Source organism: Cavia porcellus, unplaced genomic scaffold (genome assembly GCF_034190915.1).
Source record: "Cavia porcellus strain 051 isolate PalLab524CR breed Dunkin Hartley unplaced genomic scaffold, mCavPor4.1 scaffold_21, whole genome shotgun sequence".
NCBI classification, from domain to species: Eukaryota; Metazoa; Chordata; class Mammalia; order Rodentia; family Caviidae; genus Cavia; species Cavia porcellus.
This window is the reverse complement of record NW_026947504.1, coordinates 17,239,329-17,263,051: the sequence shown is the minus strand read 5'-3', so window position 1 is coordinate 17,263,051 and position 23,723 is coordinate 17,239,329. Positions and strand designations below refer to the sequence as shown.

The following is a 23,723-nucleotide window of genomic DNA, read 5'->3' as shown; positions in this document are numbered from 1 at the left end:
TGGTGTGACCTGGATTCCCATCACACTTTGTGTTTATTTCCATCTTGTCATCCCCAAGGTTCTGGAAATGTCTGGTTTAAATGTTTCAGCCTGGCCCAGCTGTGGAATGGCATTTAAGCCAGAGCTGAGGTCCTGTGTTTACGTCTCTACAGCATTAGATGGGGGATGGTGCCCCATGAGGCCACTCTGGGTTTTGGTGATTATCAAGAGCCTCCTTAGAAAAATGTGAATGCCAGGGAACAAAAGTTGGCCCAGAGGCCCACCTACTCTTCTCCACATGGTGATTCACACGCTGCTGCCATCCTTTTGTTAAGCAAGCTGCCAGAGTGCCTATAAAAGTAATCCTTTAGGTTGGCCTGAAAATCTGTCTCCGGGTGACTTTCACCCACAGGACTTAGTCTTTCCTCTCAAGGCACAGAGAAAAATTAGTACTGTGTGTAGTAATTGGGTGCTTACCCTGTGTTGGACATTTTACTCACCATTGAAGTATATCTCATTTGTGTTATCATCTCATTTTACAGACCAAGAAATTAGGCCTTATCCTGCATAAGTGGTAGGATTCGAACTCAAGCAGTCTAATGTCCGAGCCTGCGGTCTTGGATCCTGAAATACTGCGAGTCTTGTCCTTACTTGGGAGAGCCTCACAGACTCATGCCTCTGACTAAGGTCTGGGACAATGTAAAGAATGCACAGCCCAGGTTTGCCTGACCTTCGGTGATTCATCCCATTTGATACCCACAACAGCCTGGGCTGAAGCCTCTGGAAACAATGTTTTAGCAACCTTCCCCTCAGGAAGGTTTTTTCCTGTCCTCATCCTTCTTTTTTTTTTTTCCTGCTAGAACAACAGGCTCAGTTTTCTCTCCTGATAAATATGGTCACCTAAATATGGGGCTTTGAGCGAACAGGAGCTGGAGCTGCTGCCCCACGCAGCCCTCATTTCGAAATGCAGAATCTCAGCAGGCTGCTATTTTGGTGGTCTGGTTTCTTTCCTCATCCACAGTGGTTTTCAGCAAAAGGGAAGTGATCTTGGCAGGGGAGAGGCTTGAGCAGGAAAGATGCACTGGGCCAGTTTTGTTTCCCCAGGTTCCTGAGATGCCTGTCCTTCTAGCAGCTCTGAAAAAAGGTCTTTGGTCACATAATTCAGTGAAACTCAGCTCTGCTCACCTGCTCCAGGAGATCAGCAGTCAGCATGTTAAACATGTGAAGTCCTTGGAGTAAAGTTAAGCCTAGTTCAATTTGTTTAGTCTAGTTTTCCCATTTGAAAAATACAGAAAATGATGCAGAGCTGAGCTTACAAATGGTCCTATGGATTGATATATTCTTTGGACACAACTGATTTGGCCTATGCAATACTTAAATTTTCCTTTAAAGAAAACAGTTGAAATGTTCCCACAATAATCTGGACTTGGGTGTTCCTCATGAGAAATAGAAGATCACTGCTCCACTTTCTTGGGTGACACGGGCAGCTGGAAATAAGGCTTCAGTCTTTAATTGAGTGCAGCCCTGTGCTTCCCTGTGGCAGCACTGCCTGAGCCTTACCCACTTGGACACTTGCCTGAGTCCCTGAGCTTGCATGCTGTGGTGGGGAGGTGTCCTTGGCGGGAGAGGGAGTTGGCCTGAGTGGCCCTAGAAACCCGCTAACGCATTCCGTCGTGCAGCAGAGGCTGACTTGTGAGCTGGACCCAGGAGGTGTAAGATGTGTATAGCACTCTGCCCTCTGGTTCCTAGAGCCGGCACCCTAAGATTCTAGTTAGGAACTGCAAGAAAGGAAGACTTTGAGGACAGGAAAGCTGGTAAGGACCAAACTTGCCAAAGGACCAGCCCAGGGAAAGACACAGCTACTCAAGCAGCCACTGTGAACCCCAGTAAAGAAGCCACTAAGCAAAGCCAGCCCCAGTGCATCTCCCCACCTGATACCTTTCCCCTGCCAAGGTCGCTTCCCTTTTTTGCTCTGTGACCCAAACGTTTTCAGAACCTCAGTTTCTCCATCCTTAGAATGACCCGGTTGGAATAGAAAATGGTGGCGCCCCTTCCAGGCCTGGCACTCACAAATGCTAAGACTTCATGATCCAGGAATGTCTAACTGGGCCATTCCTGAGTTGTTCCACCAAATTCCAAGCAGCCCCCCGCCCTTCTCTTCCCAGTCCCGGGAAGGGGCGGGGCCCGGAGCCGGCAGGCAGGTCTGGGCTCTCGCCCGGGGGAGGAGCCGTCGCTCGCGTCCCGCCCCTCCACCTGGGTCTTGGCGGGGCAGATGTTACAACTTTCTCGCATTCTCTCCCGCGGTGTCCCCCCCAGGCCCGCCCAGCCCACCCAGCCAGCGTCTCCCTCCCCTTTCCTCCGGGGTCCTGCCCAGCTCCCTGGGGGAACTCCACTGTTCCGAGCACTCCGGGCGGGGCCAGAGGCCAGCCTGGGCTGGAGGGTCGGGGTGGGGGGAGGAGAAAGGCGAAGCAGGGGCGAGAGAAATTAGGAGGCGGGAGAAATCCGGCACCAAAAGGAAGAGGAGAGGCAAAGGATGGTGGAGAGCACTTTTTGGAGGCCGCCACGCTACGTCCCAGGCTGGCCCGGGTGAACCGGGGGAGAGGAGGAGAGGGCGGTGCAGGGCGGGTGCTGGGACGGCCGGGGAAGCACCGCACGGGCTTGACCTTTCCAGGCACCCGGCTGCAGCCACCGCCTTCCTGGGACCAGACACCGGGCGGCCCCAGGGCGCTGGGCACTCCCGCAGCATCCAGGCGGGCGGGAGAGCCGTGCGCCCTGGGCGCGCGAGCCAACGAGGCCCGTGGAACCCTGCGCGCCTGGACTCGAGGCCGGCTTGGCGATGCACGCCCTCACGGGCTTCTCTCTGGTCAGCCTGCTCAGCTTCGGCTACCTGTCCTGGGACTGGTCCAAGCCGAGCCTCGTCGCCGACGGACCCGGGGAGGATGGCGTGGAACAGCCCTTGGCCGCTCCGCCCCAGCGTCCCCACATCATCTTCATCCTCACCGACGACCAGGGCTATCACGACGTGGGCTACCATGGCTCAGATATTGAGACCCCTACGCTGGACCGGCTGGCAGCGGAGGGCGTCAAGTTGGAGAATTACTATATCCAGCCAATCTGCACGCCTTCACGGAGCCAGCTCCTCACCGGCAGGTAGGTGCGACAGGACCCTTGTGGCTAGTCATTCAAGCCCCCAACACACCAGTCAGAGTCCCGTGTCAGAACAAACCCAGGCTGAGACTAGGGGAGTCTGTGTTATGGGTTTCTCTTCCCTCCAACTGGCTGAGCAGTCATTGGAAGTCCTCTCTCTGGGCCCTCAACTTGCCTACAGTTATACTGAATGGGTTTGATCATCCAGCGATCTCCCTCTGGTGTTGTAGGACGTGCACCTTCCACAGGACGCAGAGCTGTCTGATCATCCTGTTGTGCGGGGAGTGTGGCCTGTGACATTTATTTCCAATGCTCCTCCTATTGACAGACCCTGAGCCTCCATGCTTTGTTACACCTCAGTTTTCTTGTCTATAAAATGGGGCAAAGGACAGTTGAAAGGGAGTAGTGAGTAGTGAGTGAAAGGGAATAAGTTGTGTGTGAAAGAGTTTTCGGTGCCGTTAGAAGACAGAATATAAAGTGGCTTCTATTTTAAAGATGCAGAGAGAAGGTCCATGTCTGCCGGGGCCTGGCTTTCTCTGTCGGTGTGGGGGACATACATATAGCTTTGGTGTGGGGTGGTGCCTAAAGGGGCATTACTGATGCGCCAGCAGCTGATTGGAAGGTCACAGGTAAACTGCCTAGAGGCGGGGAAAATGACCTCAAGATAAAGCCTCCCACTGCTGTAGTATCCTATCTAGGGCAAAATCCTTACAGTGTGTAACTTGCTTAGTCATTAGTAAGTGGCAGCTATCGCAGCAAAGATCCTGGTCCCCGACACTTCAGTCACAACACGCGGGAGAACTAAGGACTTGATAGTTGGAGGAGAAAGACACAGTTGGGCTGGTTACTTCACTCTTCAAATCTCCATTTTTTTCATCTGCTAAATTCCCCCAGGTTGGCAAGGAGCCCCAAGGAGACACGCTGCTTTCTCTGTAAGGAGATATAGCAGGATCACAGGGTTCAAAGAGCAGGGAAACGGGAAGCGGGTTGTGGAAGGCCAGCTCTGGCCACTTAAGGGAAAATCTTTTGGCAGGGAGGGCTGAAGCTAATCCTCTTAGAAAGGGAGCCAAGGTGTGTTTTCTGCCAAGTTCTACCCCAGACTGCAGTCCCTTCTCCCAGGCTGGGAGAAACTGAGGCAGGAGGTCAGGGAGGACCCAGGCTCATGCCTGGGACAGACTTCTGGGTTTTGTAGGAGAGGGGGCTGTTCAGCAGGGACCCTGGAGATGGGAATCCAGTGGTGGTGCCTTTTCTTTCTTGGATCTAGTGCTCAGGGTTTAGATCCAGGGACGGAGAAGGAGGGGCTGGGTATGTGTCTTTTACAGGTGGGGCTGTGGTTCTGGTGGTGAAGGCAGGAGATCCACTGATTTCCTGCTGAGGGAGAAGGAATCTGCATTCCACGTGTTTTGTACAAGTTAGCCTTTCTCTCCCTAGAGAGCGGTGACGTCTGGTTTAAGCAGTGGAATGAGCCGCCAGTGGGGCAGCGCTCCAGCCTCCTGATCCGTGAAGTTAGCTGAGCCTGGCGGGCAGTGTCTGCCCTCCACCCTCTGCAGCTGGCTGCCTCTGACCATGCTCTGTGTTCCATGCTTGTTAGCATTTGTTAATGCACTCGGCCCCATTTGGTGGAGGCAGAGAGGGCCACAGTTTCTCAGATTACTTACATGCAGTAGATTTTCTTGATTTTGGCTGGCCCACCCACATTACAAGCCAGTATTTCAAAGCACCTCAGCTTGGAGAACCACGTCCCAGCACAGAATTAGGGCCCTGGGGCCTTAGGGTGCTTCTATCAACAGAGTGCGATCATTTTATCAGCCTGACTGAGGCCTGGAGGGGCTCACCAAAGATTTTGAGCATGGATGGGGTAACCAGAGGTCAGAGATCAAGCTGCTTGCCAGCTTTCTGATCTTGGGCCAGTTGCTGTAGTTTTGGGAGCCTCTGTCTTATCATCTGTAGAATGGGAGCAATCAAAGTCTCCTGTATAGATTTTTAAAAAAATGATTAAATGAGATAAGGTATGTGTATGTCACATAGTGTCTAAAATGGCCATAGTAGCTAATTATAGTTAACAGTAACAACAGCTTTAAAATGAAGAAGTCAAAACAAAAACCCCCTTACCTACAGAAGTGTCAAGAATTCAGGTAGATCTTGGTTAGCTTGGATGTCTGGGAGTGAAAAAAAAGAGTGCAGGGGTTCTAACATACTTGTGAAGTTCCAGGCTTCTTGTTTACACTAGAATTTGTAAGCTGGGGTGTGTTGGCACAGGCCTGTAATCCCAACACTAAGAAGACTGAGGTAGGAGGATTGCAGTGAGTTCAAGGCCAGTTTGAACTCTATAGTGCGACTGTCTCCAAAAAGAAAAAAAAAGACCATAATGTGGATCACATGTTGGCTTTGACCACAGATGGAGAAAGATGGGATATGAATGAATAAACGAGGAATTCAGGATCCCACTAACCATTACTTTTGCCTCAAAGCCTTAGGCTTTGTGAGTGACCTGGATCCAGAGGCCACACGAGCTCAGGAACAGGCACGTGGGAGCTGGTCTCCGCTTAGATTTCCCACACCAGCTAGTCTGCACGTACACATGAGCAAGCCCAAGCCGAAGGGGAAAGGGGCGTGACAGCCTAGTTTGCTGAAAACGAGTTCCCGTATGAGCTTTGCTTGGATTTATGTTGGTGTCTTAGCTCTACCCTTGACCACTGAGTGACCTTGGGAAAGGCCCTTCCTTTCCTCTGACCTTAGTTTCTTTTAAAGACTAAGTGAATAAAGCAGGAGAGGAGCTGGATCCTTTTGGCTCTAAAACTCTCTGAATGTCAATCAAGCATTCATTCATTCATTCATTCATTCTTTCATTCATTAATAACTGAGTGTGCTTTAAGTATTACCTGGGTGCTAAGAATACAAAGTTGGGTAGAAGATAATGTTATTACATGTCTTTGGGTCCATGAGCATGGACAACTGAGTATGATTTCATAGCCAAGTAGAACAATGAGCGTGTGTACTAAATGCTGGGGAACACAGAAGCAAAAGTGACTCAAACTTTGAGAGAGCTGTGCAAGACATTATAGTTGGGATTTTGAGTTGGGCTTTCAGGAGTGAGTAGGAGTTGGCCTGGGAGATCAAGACTTGCTGTAGACTTCAGAGCAAGTTAATGGCCTCAAGAGCTCAGGGACTCTCAAGCTTGGAGCCAGACTGCCTGGGATACAAATGCCATTCCAACTACTCGCAATGTGGATCACTAGACAAGCAATTTAATTTGCCGAGCCTTAGTTCCCTTATTTGGGAAATGGGAAATAGTTGCACGTACCTCCTAGTCTGTGGTAAGGATTTAGGATGATAATTTGCAGGGCTTAGCATGAGGTTAAGCACACAGGGAGTGCTTCATGTTAGGTACCATTTTTGCCATTATGAATCTAGGTTCAACTCTTAATTCCCCAGTTTCCTTCTGGGCAGTTGGCTTAACCATTCTGATCTTCCGTATCATCTGCACATTGATAGTAATACGTCCTTACGTTGATGTTGAGGATTCAGTGGATAATGTATTTGAGGTGCTTGACCCCTTAGGTCATAGCTGGTTGTTGGTAGTGTTTTTGCTACCAGAACCCACCTTAGGATGGTGTTTGGGTTGGTTGGTGGCACCGGTGGTCTGTAGCTCACCTGTTCCTTCTCTCCCCACCCTTAACCAGATACCAGATCCATACAGGACTCCAGCACTCCATCATCCGCCCTCGGCAGCCCAACTGCCTGCCCCTGGACCAGGTGACCCTGCCTCAGAAGCTGCAGGAGGCAGGTTACTCCACCCACATGGTGGGCAAGTGGCATCTGGGCTTTTACCGGAAGGAGTGCCTGCCCACGCGCCGGGGCTTTGACACCTTCCTGGGCTCCCTCACAGGCAACGTGGACTACTACACCTACGACAACTGTGACGGCCCAGGGGTGTGCGGCTTTGACCTGCACGAGGGTGAGAGTGTGGCCTGGGGGCTCAGCGGCCAATACTCCACCATGCTGTATGCCCAGCGCGCCAGCCACATCCTGGCCAGCCACAACCCCCAGCGGCCCCTCTTTCTCTATGTGGCCTTTCAGGCTGTGCACACGCCCCTCCAGTCCCCCCGAGAGTATCTGTACCGCTACCGCACCATGGGCAACGTGGCCCGGAGGAAGTACGCAGCCATGGTGACCTGCATGGACGAGGCTGTGCGCAACATCACCTGGGCCCTCAAGCGCTATGGTTTTTATAACAACAGTGTCATCATCTTCTCCAGTGACAACGGCGGTCAGACTTTTTCTGGAGGCAGCAACTGGCCCCTCCGAGGACGCAAAGGCACTTATTGGGAGGGAGGTGTGCGGGGCCTAGGCTTCATCCACAGCCCTTTGCTCAAGCGAAAGCGATGGACCAGCCATGCACTGGTGCATATCACGGACTGGTACCCAACCCTGGTGGGTCTGGCAGGAGGCACTGTGTCAGCAGCCGATGGGCTTGATGGCTATGATGTGTGGCCGGCCGTCAGCGAGGGCCGGGCCTCACCTCGCACAGAGATCCTGCACAACATTGACCCGCTCTACAACCATGCCCAGCACGGCTCCCTGGAGGGTGGCTTTGGCATCTGGAATACTGCAGTCCAGGCTGCCATTCGTGTGGGCGAGTGGAAGCTGCTGACTGGAGACCCCGGCTCTGGCGATTGGATTCCACCGCAGACACTGGCTGCCTTCCCCGGCAGCTGGTGGAATCTGGAGCGGATGGCTAGTGTCCGCCAGGCTGTGTGGCTCTTCAACATCAGCGCTGACCCTTATGAACGGGAAGACTTGGCTGGCCAGCGACCTGATGTGGTCCGAGCCCTGCTGGCCCGCCTGGCTGACTATAACCGTACTGCTATCCCTGTGCGCTACCCGGCCGAGAATCCTCGGGCTCATCCTGACTTTAATGGAGGCGCGTGGGGGCCCTGGGCCAGTGATGAGGAAGAAGAGGAAGATGAGGAAGAAAGCAGAGCTCGAAGCTTCTCCCGTGGTCGCCGTAAGAAAAAGTGCAAGATTTGCAAACTTCGGTCTTTTTTCCGTAAACTCAACACCAGGCTGATGTCCCACAGGATCTGATGGCGGGGGTGGCAGGATCTTTCCCCACTTCAGCCTGGTCCTACTCCTTCTCAGGTAGAAGCCTGAGGTCGAGTCTCCCTCTGCAGGGAAATGGAGGGGCAGAGCCCTTCAGTTGGACAGGGTGGGAAACTTGCTGGGGCTGAGATAGGCAGACTGGGATTCCCGTCCTGCCTCTTCACTGATTGTGCTGTGACCTCAGGTGACTTATGTGAGCTTCCGGCCTCAGTTTCCTCATCTGTAAAACAAGCTCTGATGACTTCGTGACTCTGAGGTGCACTTGGTCCCTGGGGTCCCGGTGCAGTCCTGGCCAGCCTCGCTGCCTCATATCTTGCACCAGACCTTTCCCCCTTCCTGGTCTCTACTGCTGCTTGGGTGAGGGGCCACCTGGAAGCAGCTTCTAGCTGGACATTAGCTGCAGCATGGCTAGCTGACTGCTCTTTGAAGGGACCCTGGGAGCTGAGGGTGACAGTGGCTAGGTTGGGAGACTGTCCTTCTTAGGTCTTCACATGATCTAGGCCAGTCCTGACCAGAGGTATCAAGGCCATGGTGGAAGGTTCTCTCTGTCCCCAAATACCCAGAGCTACTGCCTGGGCCCCCGGCTGCTGCAGTGTCAAGGGCAACAGAAACAGCGGTGAAAAGAGCCCCTGACCCTATCATTTCCTTTGACCTTAGGCACAGTCCTTCCCCTCGGGGTCTCACTCTCCTGGCTGTGCCTACCTCAAAGGACTGCAGAAGTCTGGCCCACCGAATGGTTGTGAAGGAGCCTGTGAACTTGATTAAATGCCTTTATGCAGAGGAGGAGTGCAGTAGTGTCTGTGAACACATCTGTGTGTGTGTGTGTGCATGTGGATCCTTGGAGTGAGTGTGAGCTCTTGGACATCTGAGAGGATGCGAGAACAGGTAGACAGTCTGGCCAGGACCGTATAAGAGTCCTGCCACAAATACACTGTGTGACCTTCAGCAAACCCCTGACCTACTCTGAGTCTCAGTGTCCTCCTCTAGACAGTCGAGGGTCCAAGTGTCCTTTCCACTTGGCCATTGTGGGCATCACTGGCTATGCATTCTGGGGGTGCACAGGCTGGTGTGGGGCAGGATGGGCGTGGGGGTTGCAAAGCCTGCCTGCTGCACAGCGTCTCCATCCGCACACTGCGTTCTGCATATCTCCCCTCAGGTTCCAGTCGGTGCAGTGTGTGTAGGCGAAAGCCCTGCTGTGAATTTTGAAAATAGTTATTTTTGTAACTGGCAAAGGAGGCCTGTTAGGACTCGTCAGCTTGTGGATGAGCGGGATGGGTGGGGTGGGGTGGGGTGGGGTGCGGTGGGTGCAGTGCGGTGGGGGGGTTTGAGTATTGGTTAGAGAGGGGCATCCCAAAGGCCAGGACAGTCAGGAGTGAGTCTGGGGCCTGGGGCCGCAGGGTGGAAGCGACCGTTGTGTCCTAGGCCTTTCCTCCTGGCCCTGTTCTTTTTGCTGCCTGTCGCCTCCCCACTGGACCTTTTCCCTGCTTCCATGATGGTGATGTCCAGCTGGCGGGACAGGGGCCAGGACTGCAGAGGCTTTGATGTCAGAGACTGCAGTATTTTTGCGTGCTCAGGAAGGAGGCTCTGAAGAGTTGCTCACTAGGGTGGATTCTTGGGCCAGGTGTACACGAGGGGGTGGGCAGTCCAGAGGCTGCCCACTGCTCAGGTTGCTCCAGCTCTGTTGTATGCTTCTTCCAGCAGTGTGTGTGTTGGGCCTTCCTGAGAGGCATGGAGCCATTTCCTGTGGCTCTAGGCTTGCACTAGCAGGCTGGCCCTGCTCAAGGTGGCCCAACCTCTGCCTTAGTCCCCTTTCCATTTCTGGAGCCCTGCAAGCCCCTGGGCACTAAGGCCCACTCCCTGCAGTTAACCTGGCCCCAAAGCTTAGAGATCAGCTGAGGAAAGGGCCTGGTGCCTTCAGAGAAGGAGGCTTGGTCCAGGTCTCGGCCTAGTTTATAACCCAGTCCAGAACTCACCTAATTCTATTCAGTCAAGGAAACAGCCCCACTCAAGCTCCTGCTTGCAGCCTGATCAAGGGCGAGATGGTGGCTGGTCTGGGCCTTAGTTTGGTGGAGGTCGTTCTTTGGGAGGTTCTGCCTGCTGTGCTTCCTGCTCTGTCCAGCAATCAGCATGCCTACCTCCTGGCCCTTTGGCTTCTTACAGCTCCCAGAACTCCTCTCCAGCACTGCAGAGCAGGTGCTCCTACCACCCAGCCTCTTTATGGAGGGGGAAGAGGGAGGAAGAAGGGCAACAGGCAGCACTAGCTCCTTGAATATAGAGCTGGGTGACTGGAGCCCAGTGACGTCTGCAGAGGTCCCTGTGTCTCCCTTGGCTGGACTGGGTGGCAGCAGATCTGTTAACTAGCAGTTTGGAGCCAGGTGGCAGTTCATCCACAATGGACCTTTACTGTGGTGCCCCATCCTGTTGACCAATCCTCCAGAAGTCAGGTGAAAGCCCACATCTGCCTGGGCCTTGGATGCCTTTCCTCTTTTTACCGGTGCCTGCTGGCCACCTTGGGATAGCGAGCACCCTTGATGCCCCGACAGTGTGCTCAGGAGCAGGGAGGGCAGCACAGGTTAAGGGAAGAAGATGATGCGAGCCAGGAGTTCTAGGTTGTTATCCTGACCACCTCTGACATGTGTGACTTGGGCCTCGGTCCCCTATTTGTAAGATGCGTGTACCCTCTCAAGGACCTTCCAGCCCTAGTGGAAACTTAATAACTCAGATGGGGACACTGACGTCTTGCAGACCTGGATGAGCCTCAGTGGCATGGTTTGGGTGAATAAGTAGCATCACAGCTTTGTAAAAGGGGTGTGATTGTGCCTATCTGACTGAAACTTGTGGAGAAGTGAACACAGTGCAGTGTGTAGCGTTCTCAGCACAAGGCCTGGTCTGAGAAGGGTATAACTGCTTTTCAAGTCCTTGGAGTCACTGAATATCTTGTCTCCATCATCTTTCTCAGAGGAAGTGGAGGCCTCTGGGAAAAAAGCCTGCACCTAGCCCTCCCAGACCTGGAACTCAGGTCCTTCCTGAAGGTTACTTGGTGTTTGGCTCAATAGCCACTGTGTCCCATCCTGTGGGGCCTTGACTTGTTTTCCTCCACAAGAAAGGTCTCTCTGTGGAATATCTGGAGATAGCACTGCTCCCGACTTCCCCCTTTCTGTGCTCAAACCTGCCATCACTGGCTGTGATGGATTAACCTGATCACTTCTGTCCAGACCCTAGGCAGGATTGTCCCTTCTGGCCCACTTTCCACTGGTTCTGCCCCCTGTGCTCACTACCCTTAGTGGGACAGGCCCCATGGGGACCCTACTGATGGTATGTTTTCCGTGGTTCCTCCTCAGACCCTGCAGGACCTTGCAACACTCAGGCATATGCGTGTGATCACATGGATAAGCTATGGAGGGTGGGATTTGAGTTCAGTGTCACAGTATCCCTGGGCTCCAGTCTCCACCCAGGACCTCAGCCCTGGTTGCCTTCTGTTCCCCTCACTGACATGAGGCACTGCCTGTGCTCACGAGCCCATGCCTATGTGGCATGCTGAGGCCATGCTCGGCAGCCTGCAGGGCTCCTGGCTCCAGCCACCAGCCCATGACACACAGGCTTGTTCCTGTTGTGCCACACACATGTTGCAGACAGGGGCACACGTGCTGTCTCTCGTGCCTGCCATGGCCCTGGGGAGCAGGGAGTCTGGCAGGCAGGAACAATCCCCCTGATGCAATCATCATTCATTCTCTCTGTGACACAGAGGCATGCCTGGCTCCTTGCTGCCCTCCACCACCAGGCCCAGCTGCCAGCCTCGAAGGCACAGGGGAGGCAGTGAATTAGCAGTTGTTCTGCTTCTGCAGAGCGGCTGTTGCACTCAGTATGGGGGTGCCCATTGGAAGTAGTGCCCACTCGCCTGAGCTAGTGCTGGGAGGTTCCACGGGGTGTGCACACGTGCATGTGTGAGACAGATGCACCATCAAGGCCCTGTCCTCTCCCTGTCCTCTCCCTCCCTCTGTTGTCCAGCTGCCTGCACCATCAGATGGATTCTGCAGTGTGGGACCTGCCCATCTCCCAGGACCACATATCTGGGAGAGAAGTGACAGAGGCCAGGAACAGAGAAAATGAAGCAGAAGCAGGGATAGAAGTGAGAGGGACCAGGAATGATAGAATGAGAAGGGGAGGAAGGGGAAATAAGGGTGAAAATAAGGGGAGGGAGACAGGACAAGAGAGGAAAAAAGCAGAAAGCATTGAAAGGGAAGATGGAGCCGGGCGTGGTGGCTCATGCCTGTAATCCCAGCACTCGGGAGGCTGAGGCAGGAGGATCGTTGCAAGTTCGAGACCAGTCTGAACTGCATAGCAAGACCCTGTCTCAAAAAGACAAAAAAAAAAAAAAAAAAAAAAAAAAAAAAAAAAAAAAAGATAACAAAAAACAAAGGGAAGATGGGAGCAGGAAGAGCACGCATACAGGAACTGATTACTCCTGCACCTCGCAGGGCCCTGTGGTCCCTGCAGAGACAAGCAGTGAGCTGGCCACTTCTGCTGCTTTGTTCCTGCATGCTGTCCTTGGAGTCACTGTGGGTGCTTGCAGTGGCGCACTGCTGGGCCCTCCTCCACGGACCCCCTTGTTTCTGAACTTCTTCCTTTTCCTCAGAGGGAGGGATGTGGAGAGAGCCGTCAGGCATCACCAGGCCAAGCAGGGCTATCACCTTCCTTGTTCAGAATGGTAGATTTTTCCGTTAATCCAACCTCACAGAACATTTACTTTTTTGTTTTTACTGCTTTTTGAAGCAGAGTTATCACTAAGCTGGGACTTGATGACGAAGTCCTGGTGACCTCTCCTAGCCGCAGGCTTTTGTCCCGTAGGAATTATTGCAAACATGCTCGAGCAAGTCCAGGTCCAAACCAGGAGCTGAACTCCAGTGAGTGCTCAGAGAACACTGATGTGCTTGTGTGAGCTTTCACGGACGTTGGAGTCCCTCAGTAATGACAGTTCCCCACATCTGAAACACACATGCTGTCAGCCACTGTGTTCATCGCACTCAGCCCTGGAGATAGGGGATAGTAGCCCCCAATTTTGCACCTGGATAAGTCGAGGGACGGAGAAGCTAGGATATGCCTCCTGAGTCACATAGCCTAGAGGTCATGCAGGAACTCTAACAACTGAACAAGACTGCCTGTCCTCTCCCCTGGCCAAGAGACGGCCCTGTCAGTGTGGAAGCCATCCCTCCTGAGACAGGCTAGAGGGCTGGGGCAGGAGAGTGGAGGTGCAGTTCTGCCTCTGCCTCCCTGCAGGTGCCTGTGTGCTGGCCGCGGTGTTCTGTGCCCTGCTGGCTTTCTCCTCCCTGCCTTTGAATTGCGACATTGGCGGCAGGAGCCAGAAGCGTATTGTGCACAGAAACAAACCGGAGTGGTTTTTCCTTTTTCTGAAGGTGGTAATGGTGCAATTAGTGGCTAAGCCATTATCCCCTCCCCCTTCCCTCTCCCTTCCTTCCCCTCTGCTTCCCGCCCTCTTCCCTCCTGGAAAGAGTGGCTGAATCAGAAAGCTCAGCCCTCCTCCCCAACCTGACTCCAAGGAAGAGGGGCAGAATAGAGGGTACCCTGACATCTCCAGGGTCCCCTGGACTTGGGGCCCTGAGTTTGGGGCTTGTTGAGGCTGGAAAACACCACAAGGTAGGTCGTGTATCCAGCAAACAAGGTGACTAGTAGATGATCTAGAGGTTCAGAAGGAAGGGTTGAGCTGGAAATCCAGAACATTGGGATTCCTGGATTTTCTTATCTGTCTCATGCTCATGGGACAGGGGTCTGGTGCCAGCCTCAGCTCTTTGGGCTGTTAAATGAGCTAAGGCACCCTTTTCTTTCTTGAGTGGAAGGGGTGGGTGTGTAGAATCTGAGGTTCCAAGTCCAAGCCAGGATAAGCATGGTCAGTGTCCCACTTGAAACCTTCCCTTTCTCCTAGAAACCTTTTTTTAATGAATTCATGTTTGTGTACTCCCCGAGGGCCATCACAGCCATTAGGCCATTCAGCCTTCACCACCTTCCTCTGCAGACAGTTTTGTTCTCTTATTTTGTGGAAAAGAAGCTGGAGGTTCAGAGGGGGCCAGTGACTTTCTCAGGGTCACGCAGCTAATGCCAGAGCTGGACCTTGAACTCTGATCTTTAAACTCCAGTACCTTTTCTTTTCAACTCCCTCAGATTTAGGGTGAGTTTTGGGGCTGTCGGTGTGGTTGATGTCCTGAAGAATTAACGTCGGCAGGGAAGGTGTCCACCGAATTTGGGATGGAGGTTTCAGGGCAGGGCAGGTCCACAGCCATGGCCCCAGCCCTAGCTAAATTGCTGCAGCTGCCTCTCGCCTGTTTTTGCAGAAACTGGGCCATGAGCCCCAGGGGACCAGATCTTCATGGTCCTGTGGGGCACAGGGTGGAGGAGAGCTTGCAGAATAGGCCTTGGAAGGGACCCATCTGTCACTGCTGTGAGAGGTACGTACGGGTGAGCAGGCAACCAGAGTTGCTCCCTCAAGTATTTCGGGGTCTCGACTGTACTTCTTCCCCAGGCAAGAACGCCAGTGTGATGGAAAGCATGGCAGGACAGCAGAGAGAGCAAGAGCAAAATAAGAACAGAGGCAGAGACGAAACACGACAGAATTACAGAGGGGAGAGAGATACAGGAACAACAGTGATCCACAGAGAGAGATCCCAATGAATTAACTATCGTTTCCCTGTAAACCCTAGAACCCGGCTGTTGCCAGGGCAACGGGGCAATACCTGTCTCTCCAGAAGAGATGAAGTTGCCAGGGTAACTCTATCCTGTCCTTCCTTCGGACCATCCTGGAACGTGGCACCCACTGGATGTTACCATGGAAACTGCCTCGTTGCCCCACTTAATCCCATCCCGTCTGCTATAAGGGCTCCACAGTTGGAGGTGGGGGAGGTGGGAAGAGAGATCACTTGTGGACTAAGTTTGTTCTTGTGTCCCTTCTCTACTCTGCCTCAGTCCCTCACCCTGGGGGCGTTGGGTCCACCTGTACCTGGACCCACACAGGTCTGCGGTATTGTGCGTGGTAGGGCCAGGGCATCCGTCCGGGAGCAGGTTTCACAGTGGAATGCAGGCAGGTGTTGGGGAGGCAGTTACCGGGGCAACGGGAACAGGGCGTTTTGGAGGTGGTTGCCATGGGGACCTGGATGCTGACGAAGGCTCGCGAGGCTGTGAGCAGCCACAGTGCCCTGCTCAGAAGCCCCAGGCTCGTCAGTCAAGCCGGTTCTCTGTTTGCATTTGGCAGCACAGGCAGGCGAGTGGCTCCTAGTTCTAGGAGCACAGCAGCAGCGCTCCAGTCCTGGTCCCCCAACCCCAAGCCTCGCCTGCCTGCCTGGTGCCAGCATGGCCACCATCACCTGCACTCGATTCACAGAAGAGTACCAGCTCTTCGAGGAACTGGGAAAGTGAGTTGCCCGGCAGGGAGTCCTAGAAGGCATAGGGTCAGCCTCTTGGGTGGATGCAGGGCACTCGGGGTGAGGGAGGGAGCGTGTGCCTGCCTCTCCAGGGCTCTCCGTGCGCACAGAGGAAGGCAAGCTGCATGGTTTGGGGGTGCTTGCATGTGTACAACATGCCCAGAGTTGGCTGTTAGCATGTCTGTGGGTTCAGATGTGTCAAGCTAGCCAGGTGTGTGTGTGTGTGTGTGTGTGTGTGTTTATGTGCATGTATTTATGTTGTGTGTAAGGTTGATGGGACATACATACAAGGACACATGACCTGGGCACAACAGATTCTTAGAAACTCTGTGTTAAAAAAGGATTTTCCAACCCAGCGGAGTCCAAGCTGGAATCCCACTCTAGTTTCACATGAATAGCACTAGTGACAGAGAGCTCATCCCCTCTCAGCACCTTTCCTGATGCTAGACCCCTGAAGTCACAGTGCAGAGTGGACAGCTTCTTCCTATGAGCACCTCCTCTTTCCGCCTCCTCCTGCCCAGCTCCTATCAGGACAAGGGCATTGGTACAAGAGGGGTTAATGTGTGAGCGATTACTGTTGGGGTGGGGGGGGACACATCACAGCCGCAGGGCCTGGAAATATGAAGGGTGCAGGAGATATGGTCCTTTGTGAAAGTTCCCCAGCCCCAGAGCTCTTTTGGTGCCTCTGATGCTGATTTGAGGAGGCTGGGAGGGTGAGGAGATAAGGGAGCCCCCTTTGGGTAGCAGGGCATCAGAGAAGGTTCCTAGGTGCCCACAGTTAGGCTTCTGAAGGACCCAAGTACAGAGCAAGGCTTGAGATGCAGTTTGGAGGTGGAGTGCACCTCATGGGAAGAAGGGTGCCAGTGCCCTGTTTGGTCCATGTGGAAGCAGCAGGAGCTCTGGAAGAGGCGCCTGTAGACAGGTGTGTGAGGGTTGGATATACATGCAGCAGTGTGCATTATGAGGAGGGCGTTGATGTTGGTTGTTGCTTAAGGACTTTTGAGAGAACTGATTGTGTTGTATAAGGACTGACCTGAGAGTGTGCTTGTGTGCACCAAAACAGTGTTCACACATGATGCATACACACGAGTGAACACCAGGAAGAAGTGCTTGTGTATAAAGCCTAAAGTGTAGGTGCGAGGGGTGCCTGTGTGTGATTGCGCAAGAAGTGCCGTAGGCTAGGTTGCATGGGAGCGATGGTGCGGATATGCGTCACTGTGTGTGCACACATATGGCAGGTCGGAGCTGTGTGCAAGTCAGCAGGCACAAGCGTGTGGGGCCTGAGGTGTGTAAGGATGCATGAAGAGATGTGGACACAGTGGTGTTCCTATGAAGTCTAGATGTGCTCATCTGTGTGAGGACTGGGGGTATGCACACAGGAAGGTGTGTGTGTGTGTGTGTGTGTGTGTGTGTGTGTGGCCTGGGCTCATGGACTCATGTGGGTATGTGGGTGTTGCAGGCTTGTGAGCTCATGCTGGTGTCTGCATATGTGTGGGAAGTGGGCTTATGGCTGTGTATAAACAGTTGCCTGCGCACACACACACACACACACACACACACTTGCACACTCAGTCTATCATGATGCATACAGTACATGCCAGTCCCTGTGCAGACGCACACCATCCCTGTGCTGATGTGAATTCCCTCCGGTCTGCAGACTTCCTGCCTCTCCGAGTGTCTTTGTGCTGGAGGTGGGGGCAGGAATCCAATGTCTAGAGTTGCTCTGGAGAATTAGGCTGTCCCCTAAACTCTATCGGGGTCTTCTCCCCAGCTGGTTTCCGGTGTGTACCTATAGCCCAAGAGCTCTGATTAGCCAGGAGCTGCCTTTCAAAGAGCAGCCGAGTCTGGGCTGTGGCGGGCCTGCGTCACAGAGTAGAGTGAGATGAAGTTGGGGTGTGATTCAAGTGCTCAAAGTGAAAACAAAAGTGCTGCTTTGCCCTGAGAGGAGATGGAGCATCACCAAGACAGAGTTTTACAGGAGTGCCTTGGCCAGGAGATGCTTTGTGAGCTTCTCAGCCCTGCTGCCTGCTTGGGCTCTCAGAGGGGCAGGATTCCAGGTATAGGGGACCTGGTACTCCTATAATAGAAAACCGAGGTAGCAGGCACGGCCAGGCCTTGCCTAATCAATTTCAGACCCTTTGCTTCTAGAACTGTCAGTGCTCTTAACCTTTTTTAGGTCACATATTCCTCCAGGAATCTGATGAAAGTCAAAATTGACATTTCCCAGGAAAATGCACGAATCTGCAAATCGCTGTGTGCAGTGTCAGGGGCTCACACGACCTCAGGCAGGCTGGACCTGGGCCGAGGGAAAGACGCATATGCAGGAGAGAAAAGGCTGTGGCGGCCGGCTGCACGCCTGAGGTCTGTCTGACAAAGGCCAGAGGTCTGTCTGCCAGGGCACATCACAGAGGAAGCTGGTGCCATGTGCCCGAGGATCAAGTGGGGCTGGGTGGGGGGGCAGGAGCCACGGTACCGCACCCTTAACTCGGTGACACTGGGCAGTCTGTGACACTCTTCTCCCATTTGCGATCTGGAGAGAAAAACAAAAGGGCTGTTAGCATTAAATGAGATGGTGTGTGCAGCAATGGAGCCTCTACCCTGCTGGGCTGTGGGCCTCGGGAAGGACTCACTGCTGGGGTTGGGACTGCTCGGCAGGGCTGAGGAATGGGGCTGAGACCTTTACCTTTTACCTGGAATTGACCAGTAGAGGCAGTGGAGGGCTGATCCATTCCGCCCTGGGCTGGCAGAGCAACCTGCTCCTCTCTCTAGGGGAAATACTTACATGGCCCACTTACCAGCTGATGATTCCTACCCTCACAGCTGGACCCTACAGTTGACACCCAGAACTGAACCCCTTTCCAGAACCCAGTCCAATAACCAATGAGGGGACTGACAGAGGAAGCTAGGTCAACTCTAAATGGGACAGGGGGGCTTTGGGGCCTCTCAGCTGGACTCTGGGTGGCCCAGCTGCCGAGGAGGGCAAATGCCTCTTCTGAACGTCCTGATGCTCTGCCTGGTGAGACCTGGATGTCACTGCAGGCCTTTGAGAAGCCCAGGGTGGAGCTGGCCTTGGGTGTATGAGCTGCCAGTGCTGCCTTGGCAGCTGGGGCTGGGGCTGGAAGCCCCTCAGTAGGTGTTTCTGATGCTACAAACTGCTGAAAACCCACTGAACCAGTGAATCCAGAAGAGCCAAGAACTTGTTGGGTCCTCTTATAGGTCAGATGGGGCAATCTCTTTTAGAGCATGAGCTCACTCCCTTCAGTCTTTTTTTTTTTTTGTCTTTTTCCTTTTTATCGGTACCGGGGATCCAACTCTTGACTGCCTGCTTGCAAGGCAGGCGCTTATGCCGTTGAGCTAAATCCCCAGCCCCTACTCCCTTCAGTCTTGACCCCATCCTTCTCCTGCCCTGCGATGAGCCCCTTGAGCACAGAAGCTAGCTTGGGGCAGCTGCAGCATCAGGTCCAGGGGAGGCCCGAATTCCCGGATTGCTTAGCCTTCTTCAAAGTCCAGAATCTCTGAAAAGGGCAGAGATGCTAGCATAGGGGGTGGCGGTGCAAGGGAAGCACTGGAGGGCCCAGGGAAAGGCGGGGTGCGGGAAGCAGAGGAGGAGGAGGATGCCGTTGACATTCCGGGGATTGGATCACACCCCTGAAGCAGGGGTTAGTGAGGCAGAGAATCCCCTGCAGCCTGTGCAGGAAGAGCCTTGGAAAGAGATTTCACTCGAGAAAGGAAGAGGGAGGGAGAGAGAGCGCTCAACCCACTCTTTTCTCTCTAGAAACAGGAATCTGAAATTGATTCAGGTGGCACGGGGTTGGGGGGGTGGCCAGCAAGGCCTGACGGGGAGGAAAGGGGAGGAAAGGGCTGGTCCTCTGTGTTTTCTTCTGGCTCCATAGCACCGTACCATGCGCCAAGCTAGGCCGGGCTGCTCGCAGGTGGAAATGTGCCCACAGGAGAGGAAATGTCTCCTTGTGTGGGGGTCGGTCCAGGGTTATTTCTTGCACCTATAGAGATCTGACACCTATAGAAGATGCTTGGTCATGCCGTCCTTCCCTGGCAGGGTGTCAGGAGAATGGGCAGTGTCATCGTGGAAAGAGACAACACCAAGGCACCAGCCTGCCCATGGATGAGTGGCAGGCCTTAATCTGCTTTCCTCCCCTCCCCATGTACAGCACTCTAGGGCAGGCACCTCCAGATCCATTAGCTCAGTGCAGAAGCAGACCCACTGGGCTCACTCCTCTGTCTTACAGATGAACATACTCTGACTGGGAGAGGTGGAGGTGTGGCTCTGGGGACGGCTTCCAGGTCCCCAGCACCCGGAGTGTGGTGGAGAGGCTTTCCAAAGGGGCCCTCTGGGTGCCATGTCTGGGGAACTTCCATCTTCCCACTCACCATGATTCTGACTTGTGTTCACCCTAGGTGAATCACTTGGCTATTGTATGAATCAAGTTTATTATCTGTAAAATGGAGATCCTGTCTCTGGAGGTGCCTGAGTGCCCCGTTAGGGTTGCCAGCCTTTGTAGCCCCTCTCTGTGGCAAAGCTCCATGGGAAATCTCGGACTCCCAGATCCTCAGAATTGGGAGGACCTCAGAGATGTCTGTTCACTGCACAGATGGGTCACAGTGTGAGGCAGTGACAAGGTCAGGGCTAGGAGGCAATCGTGTCCAGGGGCCAGAGTCCAAAGATGGGGAACTGGGAAGCCAGCCCTCAAGAGGCAGGGGCGAGGGACAGGAAGGAGCAGGGTCTCTCCTCGCTCTGCCTCCAGCCACCAGAGCGGCAGGCAGGCACGTGTTCTGGTGCCTGCTGCAGCCCTCCGCCCCCACACAGGCTGAGACACACTGACACTCTGCGAGGCTCCTGCCTCCGCCCACCTCCCTCCACAAGTGCACGGTGACACTGCTGCCAGCAGCCCTGCGGCATGGGGCTGTGGCCCTCTGTGGGGGGTGATGGCAGCCTCTTGGGTGCAAGACCCACATGCTGGTGCTAACACATACACTTGGGCACTCTCTCACAAGCTCCTGGGCGTGCACACATGGATTCCCTCAGCAGAGTACAGCACGCAAGTCCACTCCCCGGGCAGGAACAGTGAGATGATGCTGGCCAGGGCTCTGGGCTCTCTCTTCCTCTGTGTCTTTCTCTTTCAGTCTCAGTCTCTCTATGTCTCTCTCTATGTGGTTTCTTTAGCTCTGTCTTTCTCCCTCTCTCTCTCTTTGGACAGGACCCTGTGCCTTAGTGCACTCCCTGCCTGTGACCTGTCCTCTTCTGGGCTTCTCCATGCACTATAGAAGGACACTCTGGCCCGGGCAAGCCCGTGGAAGCCTTCGAGCTTCACCCCGCTCTCTAGGATCTTGTGGGCATAGCTGTGTGCCATGGTGTCTGTGGAACTAGAAGGCCAGGGACTTTGTGCTGGAGCAGGTTGAAGGCCGTCAGTATCTGGGCTCATCTAAAGGGAGAGACACATCCATGACCCTTGTAGACATTCAACAAGTGGATCCCGGGCTGAGCTCGCATGCAGCACATGTAGAACTTATGCTGGCTTCACCCTTGAGCTGGCATAAGTCTGGCTTGAGCCTTCATAGTCTGGTACAAAGCCAACATTGATTAAATCACTTCCGACACTGCTATTTAGTTGTAACTGGACAAGAGCTGTGAACACAAACATAGAACTGTGAATTGCAGAAAGACTTTAGTTGGAGTAAGGGAAGTATCCAGGAGGGCTGCCCTGAGGAGGTGACGCTGGAGATCTGGAGGTTGAATAAGAGTTAAGCAATGGGAAGAGGGTAAAGAGTGTTCCAGAGCATGGAAACAGCCAGACAAAGACTCTGAGGTATGTGTGGAGCACGTTAGCACCGGGGAGGTTTGAGGTCTCACTTTTCTCTGACCTGCATAGCCTTCCCCTAACTTCCAGAGGCTAGTTAGGTGCTAGGGGGCATATGAAAAGCCTGTCTAGAAGAGGAGTCAAGCAGGGAGGTGACTGTCTGGAGGCCAAATCAAGTGAGAGAGCCCAAAGGCATGGGGTTGGGACTTGAGTAGGGAAGACTTTGCCTTGGTCTGTTGGGATGTCCTAGGGCCTGGGAGAGCCCTGAGCAGGGCAGCTCAGCACACAAGGTGAGGGACCATGAAGAATTTTCAAACAACCAACCTTGCTCTCCTGTCCCACAGATGGCCGCAGCCCAGTGCTCAGGGAGCAGAGAGACAAATTCAGCCCCCTGCCAGCCTCCTCCCTGCCCTCACCTGTGAGATGCTTGTGGCAAAATGACGAGGGTCATGGTGTAGGTCAGGGTCTCCTCAGCGCCATTCAGAGCTCTGAGCAGGCAGCATACAGCTGGTTCAGGAAGCAGCCGCTGAGGCAGTGATGTAATGGGTGCTCCAGTTGTGATGCATTTCAGTGCCGGGCTCTCCTGCTGAGAGCCTCTCTCTGACGCTGGAAACTCCAAAAGGCCCTTGCAGGCCAGTAGAGAACAGAGAGAGCCAGGTAGCCATCAAAGGCTGGAAAGAAGGTCCCCTCAGCGTGTGCCCCACTTTGCTAGGCCCTGCTCCTGCCTCTTAGGCACTGGGAATTGTTTTCTAATTTTCCTCTTTGTAAGTCATTCAAGAAAACTCATGCGCAACCCAAACAAAGAATATGCTGGAACTTCTGTAGGTTCAGTGTTCCCTGCAGAAAACAGAATCTTCTGGTTCCTGGGCCTTCTGCGTCCCCCACGAGACTTCTGCTGGGTTGGCAACAGGGCGGGTGGTGCAGGACAGCTCGTCCCTGCAGTGTCTTCTGGAGTGTGGGTGTGGGTGGCATCACTGCAGTGGGCAGGCGCTGTTTCAGTAACAGGTCCCAGGATTGTCTGTGCAACTCTGGTGGAGAGTCTGCTCACAGAGCTGCAGTGCTGAGCTTGGGAGAGGACAGGGAAATCAAGCAGCGGATAGAGCGGGCCAAACAGCCACCAGAGGCTGGGAAACTGTTCCCACTGGGATCCGTATAGCTGTGTTTGGCTTGTTTTTGTTTTTTAAATTAAGAAAAGATATTACTGCTTGAAGGGGAAAGAGAGCAAGGACTGGAGAGAAGGCTTGAATGCTATTTGTTGACAGCTGATTTTACAGATGGGGGAGTGGAGGCCCCCAGCAAAGGGAAAAGATTTGCTTAAGAGACACAATGCTAGGTCCGCCCCATGTCAGATTTCCCGTTTGTTTCTGAATGAAGATGGACCCAGCCTTTTAACTCTTTTGGGAATGAGGATCCCTCAGGGGTTCCCATGTGAGATTCTCATGGCCACTCTCCTCCAACACACAATACTGTGAATTTTCTCCAGGTCTCCCTTCCTCAAAGCCTAGCCATGGCCCTCTCTGACCCCAGAGATTGAAATACCCCAGATATTGAAACAGTGAAGTCTCTGAGTCAAGAATTCTGGGTCAGTGTTGGCCCACACTGGGAGGGTGGATTTTCATGGTGCAGCAGCCCTGGGTATGCCCACTCTAGCCCAATAGGTGACACTGCTCTGGTGGCCAGAGCTGGCACTCTCCCCTCCCCCAGATGTTCTGTGCTGGGTTTCATGCTCGGGTGTATCAGATGAACTGGCCTGGGTTATGAGTTACTTGTCACCAGGAGGTTTAGAGGCTGAGCCACTCCAAACAGTCAGTCTGCCTTGAGTCAGGAACCTTCTGAGATCAGTGTACCCCTTCTCAGTGAGGTGCTTCTCGAGTGCTGCACCAGAGTGGGGGAGTCTAGGGAGCAGACTGGGGATGCCTCCATGTAGCATCTAAGCAAGAGAATGAGGAACTCCAAGTGTGGGATGAGAATTCGGAAGATTGGAAGGGTTATGGATTTAGCTTTCAACCTTAAGTGATGGGCAGCAACTTTAACCATCTGTGGCGTCACAGACTCCTCTGTGAAGTTGATGAAGAAATACATCGTTTTCTCGCAACAGCAATCATTGTAATAAAATTTTAAGTGAGGTCATAAATGCCTAGAGCTTCCCCACAGATCCTATCTAAGGGGCTGGAGGTGGACGTGGTGAGAGGATTGGCGGAGAGAGAACAGGGGGCAGTGAGATGGGGGTGGGTACAGTGGGGTAATC

At 53.6% G+C, this 23,723-nt stretch overlaps 2 protein-coding genes across 4 annotated transcripts in view; both read left to right on the top strand.

Annotated features, from left to right (window-relative positions):
• The first annotated feature begins 2,281 nt into the window (after nt 1–2,281).
• Arsi (arylsulfatase family member I) lies at nt 2,282–9,010 on the top strand. Its single transcript, XM_003477353.5, has 2 exons — nt 2,282–3,129; nt 6,810–9,010. Exons 1-2 carry the CDS (start codon nt 2,816–2,818, stop codon nt 8,212–8,214), a joined length of 1,719 nt encoding a protein of 572 aa, XP_003477401.1. The 5' UTR covers nt 2,282–2,815; the 3' UTR covers nt 8,215–9,010.
• A 6,403-nt stretch (nt 9,011–15,413) lies between these two features.
• The window catches only part of Camk2a (calcium/calmodulin dependent protein kinase II alpha), a 59,846-nt gene continuing 51,536 nt past the window's right edge, over nt 15,414–23,723 (top strand). For 2 of the 3 annotated variants that reach the window (XM_013140951.3, XM_005006993.4), the window contains exon 1: nt 15,414–15,650. In XM_013140951.3, coding sequence (XP_012996405.1) covers nt 15,589–15,650 — 62 coding nt within the window. In that variant the 5' untranslated portion in view covers nt 15,414–15,588. The remainder of the gene's footprint in view (nt 15,651–23,723) is intronic. The other variant, XM_005006992.4, reaches the window with a different exon arrangement.